This window comes from Poecilia latipinna, unplaced genomic scaffold (assembly GCF_001443285.1).
Source record: "Poecilia latipinna isolate Pla-1442-1.1 unplaced genomic scaffold, P_latipinna-1.0 Scaffold21, whole genome shotgun sequence".
Classification (NCBI taxonomy): Eukaryota; Metazoa; Chordata; class Actinopteri; order Cyprinodontiformes; family Poeciliidae; genus Poecilia; species Poecilia latipinna.
In genome coordinates, this window is record NW_015112637.1 from 573,731 (window position 1) to 600,872 (window position 27,142).

The 27,142-nt window shown below is 39.6% G+C and overlaps 1 protein-coding gene across 2 annotated transcripts in view; it reads left to right on the forward strand.

Moving 5' to 3' along the window:
* Positions 1-27,142, forward strand: part of grb10b (growth factor receptor-bound protein 10b) — a 91,095-nt gene that overhangs the window by 29,530 nt on the left and 34,423 nt on the right. For both annotated transcript variants that reach the window (XM_015035849.1, XM_015035858.1), the window contains exons 3-5: positions 2,764-2,860; positions 11,916-12,201; positions 17,735-17,879. In XM_015035849.1, coding sequence (XP_014891335.1) covers positions 2,764-2,860; positions 11,916-12,201; positions 17,735-17,879 — 528 coding nt within the window. The remainder of the gene's footprint in view (positions 1-2,763; positions 2,861-11,915; positions 12,202-17,734; positions 17,880-27,142) is intronic.

Below are 27,142 nucleotides of genomic sequence, written 5' to 3' on the forward strand. Positions count from 1 at the left end.
GGGGGGGGATAATTGATGTAATACGTTTTGGTAATATTTTTAGGAATGACAGTGTGACCTAATTCTTTGTGTGCTGAAGTAAAACTAAACCAAAGTGAAACACTGAACTGCTGTGCAAGCAGAACGTAGGGAATGTTTGCCAAAGAAACAAGATGTTCTGTAAACTACCAGTTAGCCCCTCCAAATCTTTGTTGGATCACTTGGATAAACATTCACATTTGCTGAGTGAAAGCTGCAGATAGCTGAATCATTTTGGGTTTGGACTAGAAATTACATGCGTTGCTAAAGTATATGAACATATTTTTTGTTTGTTTAAAAAAATAGATATAATAAGATTCAGATTCCACTTGATACACATATATTTGTCACAATTAATTATTCACTGGATTTTGGAAGGTTTTGTAGATTTTGTCACATTTCATTATGGACAAGAAATGGAGGTTTAGGTCCCTGACATTAACAATCTTGTACGTAGGAAATATACAGTAAATTAGGTAAATAAGACATCAGCCTTGTCTTCCTACATTACATCTCCGTCTTACAGTCTAACTTAAATAATTTGTTTACTAACTAAGCTAGGCTACCTAGGCTAGTTTGGACATGATAGAAATATTTAACAGCCTGATTGACACAAGAAAATATATTCAATTACTTTAAAGTTGAAGTACTATTCAAATGTTGCTGCAACAATGAGACATTCTTCTATTTCATGCTACACTGTGCACATGCTCCGTTTGCACTGACGGTGATTCATTCACCTCAGCTTACCAAAAGCTTGAAAGGCAGCCGCTACAGGCGTTTTAACTCACTCTCTGATTTAAATCAAGTCCGCAGCTGCAGATTTTCTTCACCCAGATTTGAGCTACACAGAATATTCATAAACACATACTTCAAAAAGGACTTAATAATTCTCAACATGTCTTTAACACCAGCATGAAACAGGTTTTTAGAGATGACAAAATACACGGCGCGCCAGAAAACAATGTGACTGCAGCTTTTGTTTTCCTCCACCCATGCCGATGTTTCCAACTCAAAGATTTCTCTGAATATTTTTACTCCATTCGGAATTATAGGTTTGCTTACATTTTTTAGATGTTTTCCCCAGTGGATTTTTTTTTTCCCTTTTGTTTTTGTGCATTACATAACTCCGGTTAAGTTGAAGAGATGTCTGACAAACTGCAGACAGTGAAAACAGCCTGGCAACGTAATGAAATTGCATCATTTGACCTGTTGAAACCTTTATTGCTTAACCTGAGCCAGCATAAACATAGAACCAAAGGTATTGTTTTGGATCATTTTCAGCTGCTCCCTCTTGGCCTAAAGTGTCTTGATGACCTCAGTACTGAACCAAATCCCAGCCATTACGTTTAACCTGACTCTGACATCTTTTAAAGGTGTAATTTGACATGTAATTAGTTACATGATCTTTTTTTTGTTGTTGTTGTTCAGTTGAGGCTCAGTCCCCACAACTTTGTCTCTGCCCTAATTTCAGGGCCTTAACTTTGCCTCTGACCCCTTTCAAAATGCTGTACCTTCAGCCTCTTGACTCCTCAGCACTCCTTTCAACTTCTTCAATATGAACGGGTTTTTTTAAGCTCCTTGTCCAAACTTTGTCTGACCTTGGTCCCATTACGACCCATCTTTAAACACTTAAGCATCACACGAGTGTCTGTGTGTTTTTACTATCGTTGAGGTTTGTTTTTCTGTGACCGTGAAGAATGTATGACAAATGCAAAGGTACAAGACATCCATGTATTTCTTCCAGTTACATAAAAATGAAAAATACTCATTTGTCTCACCTTATTATTTTTCCTACTTGTGATCTGATGCTGCTTTAGGTTAGCGTTAATTTAGCTTTCAATGTTCAATCTAGCTTTTTTATTTTTTTTTTGTTGGTAAGTGAAATAAAAATCTAATTTCTTATGTTTGAGGGTTTTTTTTTTATTTACCGGTAGCTGTTTGTTCCCACCCAGACAGCTGTTAATGCTGCAGTAGGGAGGAGCTCTAACAAAAACATTTTGACTCAGCACTCTCTGCACAGTCTGTTCAGGAAGTGCAACCCATTTATTCATTTGCGCATGTGCCGAAGAAATCCTAACGAATTATCCCTGCACATCAGCAAAGTGTAACATACTTATTTATATTAATTAACATACTACTATACATATTACCTATTTTCCTAGAGAATGTTATAATTTTCTTTATGAATAATTGTCATAATTTAGTTAAAAAACTATAAGAAAGAAATTGTGTGTTGGACTCGCTGGACTGTTAGCTAGTAGCTACCATCTATGCGCCCTCTGGTGGACTCCTCATGGATGAAAAAAGGACCTTTATTTTTACAATGGTCACATCTTTTATGAGATGAACTAAATGTTTTATCAGGTTGTACAAAACTACACACGATTTGTTCATGGGAAACAGTAACCTGGTATCTTTCTTGACGCTTGATTATTGTACAATGGCCCATTTACTTATTTATTTTTAAGCAGTATTGCAAAATGCAGTTAAACCATTTTAAACTTTATTTCTTGTTATTATCTTTAAATCAAAAGCAAGCAAAATACCTTTCCTGGAAGTACTTCTATTATCACATGCGCAAGTTAGCGGATGGTATGGATTGTGCTTCCAGAACAATCCGTCTCCCTTTGCAATCTTGTTCACGAATGAGGGATGAACAATTTTTAGAACATCTTTATTAAGAGTTTCTTTTTGTGTTGTTTTATTCCATCTCACAAAAGTTTTTCTTTTAACCCATTTCAGCAGGACAACATAGACCGCTCATCCAATCACCGACAGGCTGACCTCATTCGTCCAAGCTTTCAGCCATCAACCAATCAGAGTTCTCCAAACCATCAAGGTTAGTGCTCTCTACCAAAACAACATTTATGGACACATATTCTTTGTTGTTGTATGTATGGTGATGTTCATGCTTAATAACTTAATTATGAAACTTTTAAATCGCTTATGACAAAGATACACACATGTTGACAGATTTTCTTGCCACAGAAGGATTGGGAGGATAGAGAGGGAGGGGAGGGGGGCGGGCGGCTGTTTATTATTCTCTACTGTATTCCAGACCTGGGTCACCGCCTGTAATCTATATTTGGGTTTCTTGCACTGTAAACATTTAAGCTGTTCAAAGGATGTTCTGCATAGACACTGTGTGCCAATATAATTGTTCTGTTTAACTAATTGTGCCATACAGGGTCCATCCATGACAATCGGAGCATGAGATTTAAGTACAATATTGGCTCAGCATGAGAGGTAAGGGCGGGGAGTCTGTGAAGGCTCGGTCAGTGAATGAGAGCGCTTGGCTCGGGCATGGGGAGTAAATGGAGCAGAAATTACATTGTCATTTTTCAGCATCAGGCAGGTTGGATGCATCTCCCAAACAGTGGAATACAGATGACTTTAATACAGCAATACTTGTGTTCAAACAGCGCAATGTACATGGTGTTTGTGTAATGATGTGGTAATAATCTAGCAGCATTAAATCATTTATAATTCTTTCTCTGTTCTTTTGAATGCGTCACATGATTAAAACGAAGAAGTGCCTATAGATTAGTAACAGGACTTATTATTAAAGTTTGACCTGCAGATGATGTGTGATTCTCCAGTTTTGTGCAGATTCTGAATCCTCTTTAGGAAATATGGGAGGACAAAGGAGCTTTTTATAACAAAGACAAATTAGTTACACAATTGACATTTTAAACTGCCTTTATTTTGTTAGCAATTTGCTCATTTACTGCAGCCTATGTTTGTAAAACATCAGGAACTGGACATATTCCTTAGAAAATGCAGAACGGTACTGTGACTCTCGAAGGCTGCCAACTTTTCAAAGTCCAGGATGTTTCGTCACAGAGGTTGGAAGCTCAACAGCACAAGGCAGAGCTTTCCTTTGCTTCATTTATCCTTCTAATATTATCCTGAAAATCTTTCTCACTCACTTTTCACAGCCTGTAAAGATGAGGCTTGGTTTACTTCTAAATACTTTCTTACATCTCTGTGCTTCCTCTGACTTCATCTGAAAACACCTTGCCGGCAAACTGTCAGCCATTTTCGTTCAGTGACAACTTTGACACACAAAGACAGGTTTCTGCACCAAGACGAGTTTCTGCATTGAGTGGATGCAGATTTGTATTCGTCTCCAACCAGGCAACCGCTGTTCAGGGCCAAAAAGCTTAAAATGGTCAGAATTTAGTCAATAAATGATGCGTTTGCTCACTTTCAAATCAAAACTCCACTCCACTTCAGTTGTTTCAATTGACCACATGCAAACATCTGTATTTGCAAAAATACAGATGCTTGCATGTATGCATTTCTTATTGCATATTGCTCGTCTCCCTTTAATTTTAACCTGGAAGGATCCCATTGTTTTCCCTCTCACATTTAGAAACATAAAACCTTATCACTGGGAGGAACGACTCTTTTTTTTTTTTTTTTTTTTTTTTTTTCTGGACGTCTTGTGCTCCTTATCTGAGATAGTTGATTGTAAAACTTGGTTGGCACACTTTTTTTTATTACGTTCTCACATATGAAATCTTATATATATATATTTTAAAACAGGTGATGTATTACTGTTTGCATTGACTGTGGCTCTAAAGTTGTTAGTCAACTATGAGATAAAGTTATCTAAAGGGGACTTTGTAAAGACTGTGGTTTCATTGGCAACCTCTTAGAATGACCAGAATGTTATGTTCTCAAGATATCTTTCTGAGATGCGGCGGTCACATCCTGTTCCTTATTGTAACAAAGTCACTGATGGTGTCAGAATGGCACACGTTGTTTATGTGAAACGATAACGATAGCCTTTTCAGGGCAATGGGGAACTCAAGCAGATCCCTGCTGCTGTGATGGATCTTAACACTTTTTCCTTGCATGGAGACAAAGTGGCTGTACCGATGAGATATCAATTATTATGTAAACGCAGAACACTTTCAGTAGGTTTTTTTTTTTTTTAACCATCACCAGTATTATTGACTTTGAAAACATTCCCTCCACATGCCATGATCATCCTTTCACACATACATTCCTGCAGCACTTGCTCGAGAAGTAAAGAACCATATAAAGCCTGGATCTTATCCTACAGGTGGGTAATAAACTCTGAAGGGACTGAAATGCTTCCAGCAGCTGTAATAGCATTCACAGCAAGCAGTAGCGTAGCTTCAGCTGAGGGGTGAGTGCAAGCATGCAACCGAAGAAATGAGATGGCGCTAATTACCTTAGTACACTGCAAGAATATAAATATGTTGTAGACTGTACAGTGACAGTAGCGATAGGTGCATGAAAAATTCTTTAGAAAATGACAGGAAATGCCAACTCTGTTCCAGACTGAGGGTACCTCTGTATTTTGTTGGGATATTTTTGTTTGGACCATAGAAAATTAGCAGACAGAGATAGTCAGGGTTACACTCAACAACTCAGTTAATTAATCTCTAATGTTGCAAATGATCAATCTCAGATAGGATGCATGTTTTCTGTCCTGTCTATTGCAGCGATTTTCTGAAGGTCAAGCTTTCAAATTATTGACGTGAACATCTACCAACCTTAGTCTTTCAAGTTATTGGGATATAATGTTCACCCCATTAAAAATTGAAAACGTTGTGTTTATGCTCAAAAGTAATAGATAATATGCTGACAGTGTTAACAACAGGAAGTGCTTTTATTTTGAAGAACCGTTCATGTCTTTAGGTAGCTTGTAAATTGTCCACTCTTTTACTTACAGAGCAAAATATAAGTTTAGTGGCTACCCGCCTCCCTACTTTGAAACAGATGATGGTCTGCAAGATCATTTGGAAACCATATATTAAATCTGCATTTAATGTTCCAAAATTTAGAATAAATTTCAAAATAAAGAGTTAGGGAATGATCTAGTGCTTGGTCAAAAACAAAACACAATTTCTAAATAAACTTGGCAGAAAAAACAAAAAAAACAAGCCAATCCCTTGCGTCATCATAGGGATGGTGGTCTCAGGCTTGAAAGTCTCCCCTTTTCCACAGCCTGTATAAGTGGTCATTATGGGGAATAACTTCTGTTTTAGTTTCATCGGAGTGGAAAATCGGGGTCTTTTTCACTGAGTACAGTTGTAAACTGTAACTTGGCTTTTTACATTGTATTTAAAGTTAATGACTCTTCCTCTCTTGGTGGCCTTTTAGCCCGTGTAGAGGACTGCTTTTATTGTCTTCAGGCAGGACCTTTCACAAGGTTGTTGAAAGAAAAAACAAAAGCAAAAACTTCCCTTTCTATATATTTTTCAATTTAAAAAAAAGAATTTCCCATTATTCTGGCTTGTAACAATGATCTGAAACATGCAAGGTGTAATGATAGTTAAAATAATAATTAGAAACAAAGTTTTTTGTCTTTGTGTAAAGTGTATCCAACTATCTGGTTTCAGCTGAACATCATAGCTGTGGTCTTAATCACCTTGAATGTTTGAGTAATGGCAACATTAAACAAGAAATTAAAGACAAGCTGCCTTCATCTCCTTTTATTGGCACATTCTGTCAGGAACTGTTAGAGTAAACCAATAATATCACTATATTGTTTGTATCCATTTCAGTAACTGAGAGGAAAGAGCATGACACGTTTAACCAAAATGACGTTTATATGTCAAAAGATTGATTATGAGACTTGAGTCTAAAGTCTAAGCTGCAGACTTGAGTCAAAGAAAATGATTCTCTTTTTTCAGATACAATTAAACCCAATATTATTCATTGCCTTGAAAGATTAAAATTTCAAATTACCCTACAAAGCATTAATATTACTTCTCGTAAAAAAAAACAACAACCTATCTTTAATATTACAGTGCATTACTTTCACCCTGAGCCTAAGTATGAATAATTAACTGTATACTACATACATATATGCTCCGTCCTGTTCTTATCCCATGCTTCTTTTTTTCTTTTTCCCCTGTTTGTCCTGTTCACATTCTCCCTCTCCTCCTCTTTGACCCTCTCCCTCCCATCTGGAGCCCTGGCCCAAAGTATGTGTGTGTGTGTTTGTGTGTGTGTGCCGTCACCAGAGGTATTGTAGCGAGCAACCCAGAGCAATGCTTTACAGTGCACTTGCTCTGGCATCGCTCCCACAGATTGCCTTTGAATAGAAACCCCTTTGCCAGGCTTGTATTCACGGGCCGTTGATCCCCCTTATGTGTGTGTGCGTGTGTGTTCAGTTTCTGTACTGTAAATGTAAACCCCATACTGTCCCCATTTTGTCTGTGAGAGAAAGACCCCTCCTTTTTGTTTTGAACTAGAGGGAACAAGTCCAGAATCCATAGTCTACATCCCAGGGTTAAGAAGCGCCACATGGGGCTGCCCTTCTCAACAATAGTCTTGTTTTTGTCCATCACTCTCTGACTAATGAGCAAAAAAGATACTCAGAACAATTCAGATTGTCACCAAGCTGTTCCCTTTTACAGTGTCTCACTGTTATTTGGAGTGGCTTAGGTGGGAAATCGATGTAAGCTGTGTTATTTATAAAACTTATTTGCTGGCTGTAGACGTTCAGAAGAGTAAGAAGGGTGTGGGTATCCTTCGAGAAGAAAGCGGCCGTAAAGGGATTCAACTTATGAGAGCAAAAACTGTAATATCATTGCCATCTTATGAAAAATCAAGGTTTTATATTTAGAACAGACTGGCACAGTATTTGTAATATAAAACAGTGGATGGAGTACAGTCTCAGAGCATAGTTAAGTCTGGGGCTGCATGATAACAGAAACACAAATAATTGCAATATAGTTGCTGGGAATTTAGATTAACTTTTTACGACTTTTTCTCCTCGTTCACAATTTCCTCACCACTTTCTGTGAGCGGGAGTATTTTGTCGACCGGATCTACGTGAAATTTCTACATCAAAGACAATGAAAGTCCCTTAAACTGGGCAAATATATTGTTTATTGCATCTCCCTTGAAATATAATAAAATAAAAACAGCAAAGAAGTTCTTTGGGTTTGTAAACTTCGACAAATTGATTTTGTATTTAAAGCAGATGGGTGTAGAGGCTCTGAACGTTCTTGGAGCGCTGTTTAATCCAACATCTGAAAACCGACAGGACGTGGCACAGCCGCAAACTCACCAAAACGTGGCCGTCCCTACGAACTAAGAGGCCGTGTGAAGAATGAAAGCCAAGAGACCGATGTTAACTCTGGAGGAGTATGTGGGAGCTAGATTATAAATGATGAATGATGAGCCAGAAGTGTAGTTGCTTCCACTTGAGTCTACCGTCTTTAAGCACATAGGATTTGGGATAATCACACCTCTTAAAGAAAGAGTGTTTTATTTTAGCGATGTATTTCCTGACGGAGTGTTTGTTTGGTGTCCTCATATCTATTTACTGCTCAAACTGTTTCTGTGTGTCACTCCCTAATTCAATTTCTACCAGAACTAATGCCCAGGTTATCTTCGTTCATCAATACTAGTACTTTATTCCATATAGATGCCTGTAGTGTAAGTTGATGACGGCTGAATGAAGCTGTCCCTGTTTGAGGAATGTTTTTACCTGTTGCTGATTCGTCCTTGATTGCTTGGTTGCACAGCCTTTTTGTTAGTCGAGTGAAGGTTTGGTGTTTTATTTTGGATTTGAGTTCTGTTAGCTGCTCTCACTGTGTTTGAATCCTACGGATCTATACACCTCAAATCACACTTTTTACTATGTCCACTTCGGATTTAAAAACCTCATTGTTTTTAATAATGTGCATGCTTGCCTACACTGGAGGTGCATGCTCTCAGTGTCATCAAACTGTCTTACGCCAGGGAGAGTGACGCACACCTTTGTTTGGTTGTGCAATTGTGAAATGCACCGGTGACTTCAATTGTATGATCGATAGTGACGCACAAATATTTCACGCCCCCTCTCCGCCCCCTCCCCAAGTTGTTTAAGACTTGCATTTCCTTTGTGTGCAAACACTTCTGCTAATCCAAAGGCCAAAGTAGGTCAGAACTTTTTTCTTCTGTTATTGCTTACTAGCTTAAGGGGACATGGCTGAACTAAGGAGAATACCAGATGCAGACCGATTGATGTGTTCAAGTGGAGTGCTCTCACACTATGTGCTAGGTGTTGGACTGATTCCGCTTTATATTAGGATATGTGTTTGTTATAGGCGCTCTTTGCGAGTTCGGCAGCTCTGTTCTGCTCCTTCAGTCTGACTTTTTATGCACCATGTGTCTAGTGGTATATAGCTCTTTAGCTCTCCAGGTTATCTATAAGTAGCTGCTTCAGCTTTCCTGTCACTATTAATACCCAGAGATTAACCACCTGTGACTCACAGGCACCTGTGAAACGACTGCCTGACACGTTTTCAGGAAAATCTCCGCTAAGACAACACTTAAGGTTTTAATGGGTAGCTTGGAAGAGAGAAATGAGAATATTTACCGCAGCTCTGAAAGCTCCTGCTGCTGTTGTTCCCCCAGGCCTTTTTCTTTCTTTTTTTTCTCCCTTTAAAAAGAAAACTGCTGTATCTCTGCAGTCGCTTTGAAGCCCCTCAGATGCAACCTGAAACCTTACATCCATCAAATTACTGTTTGTGTTTCCTCAGTCAGCCTTTCTGCTTAGGAATGGGACTTTTGCTAACTTTAAAGTGGCCTGACATCTGCAGCACCTCATATATGATGCAGCTGTTTGAACCCAGAGCTGTGAAGTCGCTAAGCTTTAGCTTCGTCTAAATACACCTGAGAACTGTTGAATGGTTAATTTACATCAGTCAAAAATGTTAACATTAAATTCATTCATTAACCCTCCAGGTAATAAAAACTTACAAAATTAGAAGATTATGTAAAACTATTTATTTTAATCAAATGGTGTTCTTACCAAAATGACAGTATGTGAAAAACATAAAGTGTGTCATGGAGGTGATCAGCCTGAAAACAACAATCTACTTTGATTCTGACTGTCTCCACTCTTCTCCAATGTTGTGGGACATTGACTGCCAAATGAAATTCTACATTTATTTTCACGTCTACGTGTGGCGGATCTTAAAGCTCTGACTCCAGCTGCAACACCCACCTTGTGACTCTCACCCAAACTCTTGAATGGACTTCCATTAACAACCTTCTCGAGTCTGGGATCATTACGGTCGCTTGTGCACCATTTTCTTCAAAAGTGTTTCCTTCCACTAAACTTTCCTTTTGAAAACACTGGGTACAGCACTGTCTTAATAGTCAAGTTCTTCAGCAATGACATTTTGTACCTTACTCTCATTGTGGACAATGCCAGTGCCTATTTCAGTAAATTCTTATGACTGTTTTGCAGGTAATGAAAACAAAACTCTGTATATAATTGTGGAACATTTTTATAAAGCACTGCGTTGATTAAAATTCCTTATTAGAGGTCAGACAAAGCAGGCAGTCTGTATGTATATTTCTTCTGTTCTGCAGGATAACAGGTCTAATCTCTTGGGTAGTCCCCTATTACTTTTTCTGGAGTTTCATGAGTCTTTTTTATGATTAGAGATTGTCTCCCCCTAGTGGTGCACTCTTTTTGCAGCTGCATTTGTGAAGTGTGAATACACCAGCTTGATGATAAACTTTTAAAGATTTCTTTTTTTTCTTTTTTTCAAAATGAATAACTTGTTAAAAGATTAATCACCAGTGCAGCTTGTAATTTAAAATTGTGCAAAGTTAGACACCCATTTCACCCCAGATGATGAAAGTTTCATAGCATAAAGCAATTAGATTAGAATTTCCCCCTCAGCCGAGATGACACTTCTTGAATTTCAATGTGCCTAGAGGTTTTCCAAAGGGCTTTGTAGGATAGATTTTTCCTCCGAGAAGTATTTCTCATCTTGACTTCTAAATACATTTAAAAGCTAGATGTTTGAAACGTGGTGAACTGAGAGCCAAGGCTGGCTTCTCGGCTCAGAGTCCCAGTGGTAAGGAGTTCAGAAGTGCAACGGGCAGGTTTGTGCCTGCACCTGATTTCTCTGGAGATTAGGACTCGCTGGGCAGAACAATGTACGTAGTCAAGACTGTCTTCCTGATGAAGCAACTGGGCAAGACTAGGTAGCTATCAGTGTGTTTCTATGTGGTCTTTTGACACACCTACAAACATAGATAATGAAGATAAGGGAGAAATGAGAAAACACTTAAGACGTATTTTTTGCTTAGCGCAATCTAAGCATTATCTTGCATGTTTTAACTTTTTGCCTTTAAAAATGTATTGTCCAGCAACTTTAAAACATCTGGAAATTCAAAACATGACAGAACGTGCAGTCTGTAAAAACTGATACCCCGGAAAAGGAGAGCAATGATCAGTGAACTGGGCCAGAATCCCACGGTAACTCTGGAAGAGATGCAGAGATCCGCAGCTCAAGTGGGAGAAACAAATTTTTATTTTTTTTTATGCTGCCTAAATCTGGAACAACCTCCCTGAAAACTTGATATTTTCAGAAGTGGTTGTATACTTTAAACGTGGACTGAAAATATCTTGGCTTTCTACACCTTCTGATCAAAGCAGCCAGCTAATGAACTGTATGAAACATTTGTTTCTTTCATGCCGTTAGTGTCTGTATTTTAACATTATTATTTCATGCCATGCTTTTGTTTTCTTTTGCTCTTTCCTTTGATGTTTTATGAAGCACTTTGAATTGCCTTGAGTATTAATGGTGCTAAATAAATAAACTTGCCTCGTTGTGCCTGTAGCTGTGCACTCTGTACGTCTGGTCCTGTACGTCTGGAGTGGCAGGAAGAAAGCTATTGTTGAACAAAAGCCACTAACAAGTCAAATTTTGCAGTTTTCTATGTAGGGAAAAGTGGAAAAGTATGTCAGAGAAGGTGTTCTGGACAAAAGTGTAGCAATCTGGAAGAATTGTGGTGGAAAACAAAATATAATTTGGAGTTCGTTTTATGTTTGAAGCTTGTAAAAGCTTTTGCCGGGTGCTGTTTGTTGTGATCCAGTTTTTTTGTCGTTTGCCTGTCAGATGACGACGTCGACTTGGAGGCCTTGGTGAACGACATGAACTCCTCGCTGGAGAGCCTGTACTCCACCTGCAGCGGCCAGCAGACAGAGATAACCCCGCTACTGCACAATGGACAGAACACTTGTTCACAACACCACCACCAACATCACCATCATCATCACACACAACACAGCCAGCCACGGCACCATCACGCCTCCCCAGAGCCTCCATCGTCCTCCTCTTCGAATGTGGACCCCCCTCAGACTAAGCTCAGGCGCTCGCAGCCCATGCACATCCTTGCTGTCAGGTTAGTGGGGAGATAAATGTTTTTTTTTTTTTTTTTTTTTAAAAACCTCTGAAGCTGTTGCCCCCGCGACCCGATCCCGGATAAGCGGCAGAAAATGGATGGATGGATGGATGGAGAAACCTCTCTAAAATCTGTTATGCAGCTATGAATGGAATAGTAGATAAAAACAGTTCCTTGTCACAGATGAGTGTTACTACACATCAGATTTGATCATATAAAGATAAAGAAAAAAAAAACAAAAAAACTAATCGTTAGTCCATGGCCTGCTGTAAGGCAGTACACATGATCACTGGCTTTTGTTCCTTATGCTAAAAGCTTTAGCTCTAATAAATGTCTAATTTATGTCTCCTGATTTTGCAGAAAATTGATTCGTTGAAAGTTGGCATACGTTTTCCTACAAAGAGGTGTGTTGAGAAATAACAACAAAAGTAATCTTGAGGCACTTGACATTCATTACTTTCAGTTCAGTCACAGTTAGTTTTATATTTCATCCAGAAAGTCCAATATTCCAGCAGATGTCATTGAATTTTGAGAGTGCCACATACCCCTATTGAACTGACCAGGTGCAGGGCAACAGGAGAAAGGATCAACTTAAAAAAACAACAAAAGACAGAACAGGCACAGAATCAGGCTCCGAATCGGCAGTCATCTGCCTTGAACATCACAGAAAGAATAGACAAAGACAGCTGCTGATTGTTGGCAATAAGAAACTGCCGAGTGAAAAAAAGAAAGTTAAAAACAAAACGTGGTTGAAGTAAATAGAAAATAAAATGTGATAATCCACTCCTCTGTTGGTTGGGGTCCATATCAGGAAAGCTGAAGGCATACTTAACTTGAACCAGACTAATATTTAACCTGGCCCTGAAAGTTGTCACAATGTCCGTCCTTCTGTCCTGAAGAGAACCTGATAACTAGACTGTTCGATACCATAGCAACCCCAAATAAACCTGCAGTGTGAGAGTCAAATGGTCGGGTCAGGAATATGAGAAACTGTGAGTTATTTAAAATGAGATAGAGATTGTAATTAAGAATAAGGACCCTCTGAAGATAAACTAAGGCCAGAGAAATGTGATCTCTCCTTCTAGTTTTCATCAGAGCCACTGCTGCTGCATTTTAAACTTTTATGGGTCAGACACAACAGCACTTTGCACCCAACGTATGCTTCAGTCTTCTAATGGATTTGTTTTCACAGGTGTGACCTCTGCAAATAACAAAAACAAAAATCTCAAAAAAGTAGCCTGACCTACTGACCAGATTATCAAAGAGTTTACCGCTAATTCATTGGTCAACAACAAAAATTCTAACTTTTAGCTAACCCTTTTTCTCTAATAAATACACCACATCATATTTATGTAAGCATATTCTCTTCATCTTTTGCAGCAATAGTTATCACAGATCTTTGTTTGGAGTGATCTTACAAGCCCAGTGTATATTTCCCTGATAGAAACATTCGAGCTCAGTCAGGCCTGAGAGTCCTGATTTGCTCTCCCGAGTTCAGGCTGAAACTCGAGTTGTGTCACTGCAGTCTTGTGATTTGCCCCAGAATATCGTCTCGTTGAAATGCACATCTCTAGTATGCCCTTAAGCCTGGAGACTGTGACAAAAGACTTTTCTGTGTAAAATATTCTAATTTCCCGGTTCATTTTACAGACAAACATCCTCGTGATATCTTTAAACGATCCCAGTTTATAGCTTGTGCTAAATGAGTGACTTTGACTGCTTTTCTTTGATACGTATCATAGAAAACAATTTAATCTTCATCGATGCAGACAAGAACTTTTTGTATATTGTGATCCAAGTTTCATTCAGGTACTTTTTGACAAACTCTGAGTGGATTCATCTTTCAATCAGTAGCAGTTTTGTTCAACCACTCTGCCTGGTTTTTAGAGGCCTGCACTAACATTTAGCTTATCGTAGCTTATTTTAAACATGTTCACATTCTCACAATTCAAATACAGTTTAGATCAGTGGTTCCCAAACTTTTTCTGCGCCCCCCCGCCCCCCTATGGATTACAAATGGCTGTCTGGTTGAAACGACGCGTGACGGGGAGGGGGCATCAACTTTTTTGGGGGCAAAATGAATGTACGTAGCTGAAAATAGACACCAACATCGGTAGCTTATAAGGTACTTGTTAAGCTTAAGGTTCTGTATTGATATTAGCTAGTCATCTTTTAGCTAACATTACCTGCATCCACCAGCTTTACTCAACTCAGTCGGTTAGTTTGGAGGGAAAAACTGTGAAAAGTTCTTTGCGTTTTGCTGGTTTGCTGCCGTGATTCTAACGCAAACCTACGTAGCTCCGCACAGCAGCAGCTGGTCTCCTTCACAGGTGGAAACCCAGCGCGAGCGTCGTAGCGCTCATGTTGCGTTTAAAGGCGGCTCGGAAAAACAGGTTACAACATGTTAACAACGGATTAAACAGGTTTAACTGCTGATAAAAGTGACAGAGGACACACATATGGGAAGTGTGGAAGCCTCTACTGTATCAAACTGACAGGAATAACAGAGAGTTGGACATTCTAAGGTAAAAACCCAGCGCATACAGTGTTCATGTTTTGTTTTTTTTTCATCCAGACTGCTTCCCGCTCCCCCCGCCCCCCGCAATGACACGGCGCCCCTCCTAGGGGGCGCGCCCCACAGTTTGGGAACCTCTGGTTTAGATTATCTCATTGTAACTATTTGTTTGAAAAGGAAGCAGGCAAAAGTATAAACTTATTTAACCCTGCCCTTCTTATTTTATATTTTTTCTTACTTTACACAATATCCTTTATTTAAGAAAAACAAAAAAAATTAAATAAAAACTATTTAAAAAAAAACAGTACAGAACATTTTCTTTCACAAAAGAGACATAATATACCCAAGCAATTTCTTTCAATCAAACATACATCCACCAAAGACAAACTCTCTGATTAAAGGTCATCTGTTTTAATCTCAGTAAGATTAACTATTTTTTCTTTATCTCAAAGTACTTTCGTCCTGGATTATGCAATAAAACTAAGCAGACAAATGCCATAATTCTGCTTTATGCCACTTTTCTACGACTCACTAAGCTGTTGTTCTTTAAAGTGCTTCGTGTGAAACATTGCGAGTTGTTCGGCAGATCTGTTGCACCATTTATCTGCAATTTGAACCTCGTGGCTTTGTTTTGACTGGGAGACCTTAGACAGAATTTGTGGGCCTTCTTAATGACGTTAAAAGATTACTCTTAAGCACAAGTGGATTTCACTGAAGGTTGCCAGATATGTGGTTGGAGTCGAAGGATGCCTGGCAAATCCCTTGAGAGAGTCATAATAAAGTGACAAAAAAAAAAAAAAAAATGGGGAAACTGTACATGACATCTTACCGGATAGATCTTTCCCTTACTGATTGTGAAGCCTAGTAGGAAAGGCAGGTTGATTGAAAAAATACTGCTGAATTTTCATATTTTTTATGTAAACAATTGCAAAATACATTTTTGATGTGAATGCGAAGAAAGTCTTTGACTTTCCTACTGATGTGTATATTTTTACTAAAATTCCTAGCTTAAACAGTGGATGTCACCCTACGTCAAATCTCAGTTGATAGGAGATGAATATGGAGTTAGAGCATTTCTAATAGAGCCCACAAAACAAACTTCTTTAAGTTTGTGGAGCACTTTGCAATAAATCAAATCTTTTTATACTCAACTACACTTTTGCTTGTGCTTTTCGTATTACCTTGCTGCTCTTTCTGTTTGTCGAATGGACTGATACAAAAAATGCATATCTACGACGGGCCAAATTTACAGGACACTCCCCCTGCAGACCGTGCATGCGAGGCGTAGTCCAGCTGGAGAAAAAGGGATTGCTTGAAACCAGATGTATTTCATTATGGCAGACTAAAAGAACAGTCAGCATCCCCCAGAGAAAATACGTTTTCCATTCTTGAAGCTTCTTATGCTTTATAGTTTAATCTAACTTGATTTTGAAACACTGTAGATACTACCGAGTTAAGAAGTAACAACTTCCACACTGAAGAGTGCCGATGTTTACACATGTATTTCATGTTTAATGATCTGGGGAGGGGGGGACAAAAGATCTTAACATTTTTTTATCAATAAGCAGAGAGTGTGTTCAAAATGTTGGATGCCGATCACCAGACTGTTTCTCTGTCCATCTCTGTTTCATGCTGTAGTTAGAAAAAGAAAGTACTGTATTATCACAATGTCAGATTTTCACTTTCAGAACTAAAAAGTCTAAAAGTGAAACTGCTGGTATACCGCTGGAATAACAAAAAAAGACTTGTTCAAAGTCTAAAAAAGTGCTTTATTTGTACCTATGGCAAGAAAAGTATGGCAACAAACTTCAAGCTGAAACTGCTTTCAGCCTCTCTGTACTCATACACAGCCACATACTGATGCGTAGCTCAAGCCTTTTTTCTCCACTCATTTAAGAATAAAGCTTTCTCTGCACACTATCATCCTTTCACGCCCTCTTTATAATTGGGTATAACATTTCTTCCCTGTTTCTAGTCTGTAACCTGTGAATGACCCGTTCCTCCCTGTCACTCCTTCTTTGCCTCAGACTACACCAGCAGGGGGAGAAAGTAAAACCTCGGTTTTGTTTGAGTTCTCTTTACGTGTGTGCATTCAAAAGTAGGTATTCTCGCACACGCACACACACACACACGCATGCACACACAATTTGGCTGCAGAAGTATAGCTTCACGCATACATTACACACAAACAGGTTCAAAGGGAAGCTGGTGTCAGTTCCTATTTTTCGCCCTCGGACTGTATGAGAGAAACAGAGGGGGATGATCAGGTAATGGAGTATTCTTTCTTATGAGTGCTCTCTCTCCCACTCTCTGTGTGTGTCTCAAACACACACCCACACATATGCAGGCTCCGGAGTTCCTATTATACAGGACTGACCTCTGGATAACCCTACTCTCAGGCTCATATGGGACAACATCAAAAGGCCTGATCCCTTTTGAACTCACTGGGTTCTATAGACAAAGAGAATTGCAAAAAAAAAAAAAAAGAAAAGCCTTTTGCAATGTTTTTTTTTTAACTTCCGATCTGAAATTTCACTAACTGACCTGCTCATTTAAAAAAAAAAGAAAGAAAAAGAACTAAACCCCATCTGTCAAATAATCCCTTTGAGGCTCCGACTGCATCTGTTTTATTAAAAAAAAAACTGCTTTAATGTGATGTCTTGATTTAGAATTGATGTGTGATAAATATTTCAAGAAATTAGTGCGCGGGCTATGGGAGGCTGTGATTTCCACTTGCTTTGGGAACGTTCATTACGGCCAGATCAGACGGAAACGCAGATGAGATCGTCTACCGCAGTGGGTCTCTCCAGCACAAATTTCCCATGTTTCAGCAGCTCATTTAAAACTTTTCCCATTTCACTTTATTGGAGGCACCTCCAGGTTGTGGTTTTTGGCTTTGTTTTTTTTTTGTTTTTTTTTGTTTTTGTGCTGTTGCTTACAAAATGAGCAAAAAAACCTGCTAACTTCACAAAGGTAAATTCCAACACAAAGGTCTCTGTTCTGTTTTTCGGTGTTCAGGAAGTTGCAGGAGGAGGAGCAGCAGTTCAGGACGTCGTCTCTCCCAGCCATTCCCAACCCTTTCCCTGAGCTGTGCAGTCCTGCGAGTTCCCCGGTCCTCAGTCCTGGGTCACTACCTCCTGGAGAATCTTCTTCAGAAAATCATGTGAGTCCAACATCACGCCCTGGCTGTTTAGCGGCACAAGACACTGTATTTGTTCAGTGCGGTGCCAAGCATTTATATCCCTACGAAACTTTGTCACATTTTGTCATTTTAATCTTAAACTACTATTCTTATTGGAATTTTATGATGGGCCAACAAAAATGTAGCATGGTGGTATATTAGAAGGAAATAGAAACATTGTTTTTGACTTTCCTTGGAAGTAATAGTAATTCAGAAAAACTCAAATTTCTCATGCACATTTGTATTAAGCCCTTTTTAATCTGAAAACCCCAAATAAAAATAGTTCCTTTGGGAAGCTGGTCAGACTTGATAGAAAGATGGACGGAGCAAAATGCTGGAAATTCTCATAGAAAATGATGCATTTCTTTTTGTCGGATTATCTCATGCAATGTTCCAGGGGTTTCTAAATACTCTGTTACTGTCAACATTGTGACTCTGAACTGCTGTAGCTCGTCTGCTGATGTTACATTCATAGATGGCATTCTGCATATCTGAGTTGTGACAGGTACTTATTTTAGCTACCAGTTAACCCGGAGCTCAGTTTGAACATCAGCAACTCATTTTTGCCAGGCTGTGAGTTGCTGACAAGTAATTGGCTAAGGGGCTGCTTTTGATCACAAGCAGCTGGACAGGTGTGCCTAATAAAGTGGCGGTGAAGTGCATAAATAGAATAATTAGATTTTTTTGTTTGTTTGTTTTTTACTTCTTTTTTTTTTTGCCTTGTGGAAAAGCTAATAAAGCAAGGAGCTAAAGGTTTTTGTGTTCATCTACATGCGCACCTGCACACACGTCTGGACTTATGCTCTCCTATCTTACTGGAAGTCAGAACACCCCCGCCCCCCTCCCACCCACCGTCGTTCTCGCCGTTAATGGTCCTCATATGGAAGCAGCCATTTCTGGTTACGGCAACATAGCGGTTTACAGTAATACGAGGGCAGACAGTTTCTCATAAATACTTCCCCTGGCTGGGATCTGGGGCTTTTCTTTTCAAGGCCTCTACTACTTCTCCTCCACAATCACACACTGCAGTTCCAATTAATTCATTATAAACCAAAACACAAGTCTGACTTCAATGTGCGCCGCATTTTGCCCTCTCAGATGTCATCTCGTTTTTCACTTTGTGGGCTGATGCAACCTCCCCATTCACTTAGCACCTAAACTTGGAGAGGTTTAGGTTTTAATTAGCATCAGTTACATAAAAAAGTGTCGCTCGTTAATGTGGGAATAACGTTTTGGAAGCTTCGAGTCGTTTTCGTTGTCGTTTAGTGGGAATGTTTTGGGGATTTTTCTCTTTGGGGGAAATTTTCAAGCTTGAGTTACAAGCTGTGGTACAAACTCAGCAGCTCAGGTTTTCCTTATGGTAAATAGGTCAAAGTTTATTGCTGTACAAAGTTGTTGTGAATTTAATGACTTGCTGTGCCCCGGTTGTAAATAAGTAAAGCAGGCTAGGCTCGTAAATAATTAGACGCCAGTTTATTGTAGCTTGTGGCTCGGGATTGGGAATGTCATTCTCACATGGCCTGTTAGTAGCACAGTAAAAAAAATTAAAATCCTGGGACTGAAGCAGACAGAGGAGTACAAACAAAGCTAACTAACTTGCATTAATCACACCAAGTTGCTATTTATGGCATGGCTCTGGAATGTATGTATAATGTTCTTGTTTGGAGTATCAGTCGAATGTACAGGGAACATGATAATGTTGTAGAATTGTGTAGGAAAAAGTTATGATCACTGAATATAAATACTGAAAGATCTAATGTTAGAAAGATAAAATACGATGGCATTTGATAAAAACTTCATCGTAGCTCGCTGCAGGGAGTGAAATAAAACAGAATTAAAAGATTTACTACACCGCTTTTAGAAAGGGATGAGCAGTGGCTCTACATGCTGTGTTGATTACTCATCTATGGTGTCTGGCATTAAAAACAACCAAGCTAAATCCAATAAATCATCATAACTGTCAAGGGGCATTGGTAATGAGCCTAGTGCATGACTGGTCCACTCTTCTCTGCAGAAATTGTTAGTCTAGGCGAATTGGATGGTTTATGAGTATGAACACTCTGTTTAAAGTCATGTCTTCATATCAGTTGGATTTAAATCCAAACATTGACGATGACTTTCTGAAATATTTCGTTTTGTGTTTATTTTGCCCTTCAGAGGTGAACTTGTTTTTGAGATTTAGACATTGGGTGGATGGGCGGAGCTTCCCCTTCAGCATTATCTGAAAGAAAGAAGAACTCGTGATTGCCATCAATTGCGGCAAGTCGTCAAGCAGAAAAGCAGCCCCACACCATCACGCTGCCACCACCGTGTTTGACTCTCTGTATGCTGTTTTTGTGAGCAGTGGATTCAGCCCTAAAACTCTGCCATTGAAGCTGTTTCAGTCTCTGTCAGTTTTGAATCATAAGATCTTTTTGTCTATTTCATGTTGTCAGACATGCTGTATAAGAGTGATTTCTTGATTCTATAAGTCTGACAGAAACAAGCCTGGGTGTGGTAAACACTCTACAGCCACAGTCTTCAGTATGGTATATTCACATCTGCTTCCTGGTGGCGATGTGTTAATACAGTCTTGTTGGAATCTTTTTTCTTGTAGCATATTTCAGGGTGGTCCCAGTTAATCCTCCACAAACAAAACTTACAGAATAATGTGACTTTTACATGCTTTGGTAAGAACATAGACACCTGGGATTGGATCGTCACATAACCGTTTGTTTTAATTCGTTTTAAAAATGTGTTTTTATTTAATTATAACAGATCAGTTTTGTTAGTTGTTATAAAACCATGAATGTAAGCAAAGACACCATGTGGCTAAATATAATCCAAACCGCTTTGAATGCATAAAAACCTAAAACATGCGAACGGTGATGAACTTTTCCCTCATAATTTGTTTTCCAAACTACCAAGAGAGAACAATACTGTGCAAAGTAACGGAAATTTTAATTGATTATTTGTGTCTACAGCGCACTGTATATAAACTCAAGTAAACTCATGTAAGAGTGATGTGCATCCATGCATGCATTCGGGTGTTAGTCATTTAGACACATGTGTGTTTACACTCGCGAGCCCCTTTGTGAGCTCTGCAAACTATTTACAGCACTGGCAGTGTCTCTACATTGTTGATGGCAATGGAAAGTATGGCTCATTGTAGCTGTTCTTCAGTGGAAATTCAACTCAGCACCTTTTTCCACAGAGAACAATCCCAAGGAGCCTTCTCACTCTCACATCTTCACCGGCCCGACTTTAGAGACACGAGAAGTATTAACTTAAAAAAAAACAAAAAAAAAAAAAACATTATCTGCTTTCCAGTGGTTAGGATCCATAAAGGAGATGGTGATTTGTTTTAGGTTTGACAAGGGGGATCTGGAGAAGGTAAATTATTGTGCCCACTCTCCAAGACCTCTGACCTTCATCATTAGAACCACATGTGCCCTATTTAGAGCCTCTTTTTTCCCCTTTTCGCTTATCTCCGTCTCTCCACCGAGGTCGTTTTCTTGTCTGTTGTGTGTCTATCCGTCTTCCTGCCCTCCAAATATCCACTGCCAAATTGCTTTTCAGTGACTCTGTTTAAGTTTACTGAATTTTCCAGCCTCCCGGCGCTTTCTGACAGACTCTCATGCCTGTCTCTCTCTGCTCCTCCTTGCCTCATTCCTCGGCCTCTGTGAGGTAGACATGAGGATGTAGTGCGGCGCTGTCAGGAATCGTTGGCCAAGCTGTTTGACATGACCATATGACTCCCAACCCCCATCCCTGTTTTCCCTCATTTCTCAAGACTCAGCCTTCATCTCCCCAGCTTGCCTTTTTTCAATGTACACTCTGAAAGGACGGCAGTTCTCCGAGATCTGCAGAACTGGAGCGTCAGACTCAAAGTAGAAGATTCTGTACTGTTCTTTAAATGCAGACTCATGGAAATGTGCAGTGGTTTATGTGAATATATATATATATATTTTTTTTTTTTTTTTTTTAATCTGCAGGATGTTTCAGAATATAGAGCCGGGTAGTTGCCATTTGTAAGAACTGACAGCAGTCCACTGTGATGTTTAGTATCTGCACACATGTTCTATAAACTCTGACTTCCTGTCTCTTCTTTGGACCACTACCAACATGACTTTAGCTGTGTGTCATACTCTAATGTTGTGAAATGGAAAGGGATACACAGATAGCGGCATACTAGAACATGTCTCTTTTCAAATATAGGCTACCTTGTGTCTGAGGAAGAAAAGAGACAACACAAAGTGAAAACCAGCAAAAATTGCTGATGAAGCAACGTCAGATTTAGCATATTTAGCTGAAGTGACTTTATCCAGTATTGAGAGTTCAGTTACTTAGGACATATCAACAGCATGTTACTGAACATACTGTCCATGACATGTAAATGATGGGCACAGATTGGCGCCTACTTGCTGCAGTTCTGCACGCTATCTTGTTGCTGCTACCCCGTTAGGAATAGCGTGTGTGTCAAAGGGCAGACTTTTCCACTGTAAAAGATTGGAATGCTATCAGTGGCCAAACTGTTGGCCTCGATGTGTGAGAAAATCTGTGGCCCTGTGTATAAGTGTGTGTATTTAAGAGCAGGGCCGTGCCTATGAGGCGGTTCTGGTTTGTGTACTCTGTGTGTGTGAGCGTGTGTGTGTGTGTAACGTGCACGTGCGCTCGACTTTACAAGCAGAAACGCTTTCGCATGTGCCCCTCGCGAGAGCTCTTGACGGTGTGTTTATGTCTGTGTGAGCTCTGCTTCTCGTTGCTGAGGCTTTCTGCAAGCCGTGCTGTGTGCAGAGATCAAAGGTGATGCAGTGCTGGAAATCTGCTGGCTCACTCATCCTGCAGCCTGCTTGCCTTTTCAATGGATCTTAAAGTGAGATGAGATGGAATGAAATGCGCACATATAGGCACTTGCACAGTGTAATCACAGGACAGCAAAGTTTGTGTGATTTTGTGTGGCTGCAACTTGGAAGCCTGGCTTCTTTGTGATTATTTGCACACATGAAAGTATAAATAGCATTCGGTTTTATTGAATTTGTGTATGTGTGCATTCATGTGTTCTAATTCAAACCATGCATGGCTTGTTGGCTCCATTATTCCCAGTATTGCATCTTGTCTCACACAGACCGTACTTCACTCGCATGCTTTGTAGCAGAGGTAAAAAAAAAAAGAAAGAAAAAAAGAGCATTTCGGCTCTACAGAAACCTTTTGTCAGCAAACATAGCCCTGCTTTCTTCTACCTTTAGACAAAAGCAAACCAGCTTACATGCAGGCCACTGAGTGACTGAGTGGATTTGCAGTATTCACTGTTGTGAAATACAAATTGTTTCACTGCTGTTGAACAAATCTGACTTGGAGGGGAGCCAGCCAGGTTGCGGTTTAGTCTGGAACATCTCATGTGTCAGCGCCATATTCTTCCCCAGCTGCTAAATAGAAACATGCTTGGACCTGCGAGCGAGACCTGCTACTGCTCCACTGCAGCAGAGACGCTAACACAAACAGCCACAAACACGTTCTGTTTATAACTACAGTAAGACATGATGATTAGTCTGAGAAAAGAGTTAGTTTTAAGAAATATAGACCTGTTCAGTTAGCATCAGCAAAATGCCATTTGAATTATAGCAGCAGGTTCTAGGTTGTGTAAATTTATTTGTGGTGCAAAATGTGCTTCACCTGTCGCCAAGACGCAACATTACTCTAGAGTCAAAAACTGCATCGAATGCAATGCAGATCTGGCGAATTGCATTAATTATTGCAATACCTATTAATGAAAGAAACAGTGAATGCTTAGAGTGGAAGATGCTAAGCTTTAACAATGTTTCTGTACCATTGTCTCTTCTCGTTTTTTGTTTCTATCTGGCTCACATGTTTCAGATCATCAAACAAATTTCCGTTTCAGGGAAGGAACTGCCCAAATTAACCTGGCCCTACGTGAAAATGAATTTTCTCCCTAAACCTGTCAACTGGTTGTGGCACCTGGCGGCGATGACTGCCATCGCGAGTTTACTCTAACTGCAAATGAATCTTCTACGCTGCTCTCAGGGTGTTTTGGACCCATTTTTGTTCCTGGAATTGTTTTAATTCAGCCACATTCTACATATTTCTGGCACAAATCACCAGCTAAGAATCACATTCCCGCATCTCAGTCAGAAATAAGTCGAGGCTTTGACTTGGCCGTACCAAAACCTTTTTCTTAGCCATTTATTCCAGACTTGCTAGCATGCTTTGGATCATTGTGCTGCTGGATAACCCAAGGGCACTTCAGATTAAGGTCACAGCCTGTTGGTTTGGCATTCTCCATCAGGATTATTTGGTCAAAATTAGAATTCATTATTCCATCAAAAATAGCAAGTCGTCTAGATTCTGAGGCAGCAGAGCAGCTGCAGACCATCATGTAACACCACCATGTCTAACTGGAAAACTGGCATTCTTTTTCTGAAAGCCGGTCGCCGCACACAGGGATCGACAGCACTCCTCTTTCTATTAAAAGTTTTCTTCCAGCCTTTCCCTCTGTTTGGCCACGTCCATTGTCCCATCAATCCTAACAAGTTTCACTGTCCCTACTGAAGGCAAACATTTCTACGGTATCATGACGTCGCTACCGCATGTCGCTATGGAGATGGTGTTTTCAGGGCAATGTGTGTGGTTAGATTAGCTTTGTGCAGGCACTACTATGGAAGTAAAACATGAAAGAAGAGAAAGTATTTACCACTTTTTTTCTTCAGGCTTTATCTGTAACAGCAATAGGCATCACTCCCAATGACTGGATGTTGTTTATTTGATGGAAAAATGAAACGTGTGTCTTTATTGGCCCATTCCTGGTTCCTGCTTAAGATCATGCTATTCCCACGTGAAACTATGAGTATCCATTACTCCTGCCACTAATTTGAAAACCTGAGACATTAGAGTTTGTAGCTGAATTATTTGAATTACTAAAACGAATTAAGAATAATTAGTTATTATTTACGTGGATATATTTGTACATTTGGAGCTTTTGCATGGTGAGTTTAAAATATGACGTATTTAAGCTTCTTAATAATTTTTGTGCTCAAGAGTTTTCATGCAGCTTTGAATATGCAAATGTCTGTATTTGTTTGTGTTTGAGCCTTTCACAAAGACAGCTATGTGTTGCTGCCTGTAGCTATTTCATCTGGCCAGAACTGAACACAGCTTCCGGACTCATGTAGGTCATGGAGACTGCATTTTCCTCTCTCTTAGCCTTCTCTCCATCCTCTCTCTCTGGTTCACTCCTTCTATGTCTCTCTTACTGTGTCTGGGAAAAGTAGGACAGCTCAGATTTCTGAAACTGCTGCTGTGAAGGGATAGAATGGAAAGCAGGAATTCAGCAGAATGGGAGAGGAAGTGATCTACTAGAAATCTAAAGAAAATATGTTACAAGTTGTATTAATATTTAAGGATCTATGACTAAGACAATGTACAATGTCCTACAGCGAGATAAAGCATTTGTTAATCGAGTGATTCTTTTGCAAAGGCATTTTCAGTCTTTGAATAGCTGCATTGCCTTTTGGTATAAGCACCACCTTTTAAAAAAACCAAAAAGGAAAAAAAAAAAAAAAAAAAAAAAAAAAAGTGCAACTAAGTATTGTTTACTGTTGTTAAAAAAGTGCCATCTTTTAAAAAATATAGTTCAAAATTATGCATGTGTGAAGATTTCATATCTTATTATGGTTCTGTTCCCTTTTGGCAAAGAGAACCTTGCCCTACACCAAATATCTGGTAAAAGAGTCAGTGTCTTTGCTTTTTTTTTTGGTACTGCTGACTTTTCCTGGTGTAGTAAAACATTTTTTTTTTGTTTCGATTTACAGTGCAATTTCACAATTGAGTTTCTCAGTCAAATCAAACATAAGCATGGTTTTAAGCTTGTTATGGTTAAATTCAACCAGTGACCACACAACAACTACCGGAGCTCGCAATGGAGCAAGTGGACCATTTCCACGCTATTCATAAAATCCCGTCAGCAGTGTCACTCTTTGTTTGCCCAATTAGAATGTCTCCGTCCTTTTACCCCCTCCCTGCTGTAATCGGACAATGGCTTCAGATCATCAGTGGTCTGAGAGAACATTTGCTGCCCAGGCTTTGCTGGCAGGCGGTGAAAGGAAGGTTCCTGTAAATATATTTTGGTAGAACATCTGCCATGCCAAAAATGTTTTCTTTCTTGTGCTTTTACATATTAAAACTTTGTTTCAAAATGTATGTGATCAATGTAGAATTAACCAGTTAAAGTTTGATTTGTCTAAGTAGTTTTGAACAAGAGAAGATTGAATGCAATGAAATTGCCTTTTAGCTTAGCGCTAACAGGAATGTTGTTCACTCCCACACATATTCTGAATTGCCATCCTCTATCTTTCTACTTCCTTCAGATTGTTGACTCTCTGTAGTGACGGTGACACAAACTGAAGATTGGACACCCTTTGCTGGAAAGTTAATGGGGAAAAAAATAAATCTAGATTTAATCACTTTATTTATAAGGATATCACTAAACATCTCTGAGCCTTTTCGTGGTCCAGGGCTCGGACAGGCCTCTGTAACTAGGGTCCCAATTTGACGCTGTAATTAGATGACAGTAGACAGTTCAGTGGGTCTTCCTCTTGAGTCAGCAGAGTTTTCTTGGCTCGTGTCTCCCACTCCTGCTGACTGCAGGCGCTAAGTGAGGACAGCCAATTGTCCAAGGCCCATTCAGGTTTTTGTGTCTCCATCTCATCATCTGGGACATTTCCAGGGGCAGCCCAGACCACACACAGCACAGCATTACAGTCAGAGAGGGCTTTTATGGAAGTTACTTGTTAGTGGGAATTTGGGGGGGCCAACGTGGGTTGATTGTGCCAAATCCAGCAATCAAGGGTTCCAGTTCTTTTCTGGAAAAACACGCAGACGTTTGGAAAAGCAGAGGCGGCTGGTAGAGCAAAATGTTCACTCTGCAGCACATGCAAGACGTGACGACCTGTGAAAAAATGAAACGTCTCGAAAGGGGCGGTATTATGTATACTCCAGGCACATAGCGTCATTTTATAGCACAATCAAGTAACTGTGCTACCTTCAGTTGTTATAAAAATGCTGAATTTATCAAACACGACTTAAAAGAAATTTGACTTCATAACTTGAAGCCTTGAAACTGGCCTCTGTCTCTTTAAGAAGCGCCCGCTCTTTTCAACACTCCACCTTCAGCACATCGTCACAACAATGCTTCCCATTGTGCCGTCAGCATCAGTTTGTATGAGCGGTGGAACCCCCCCCCCCGTCCC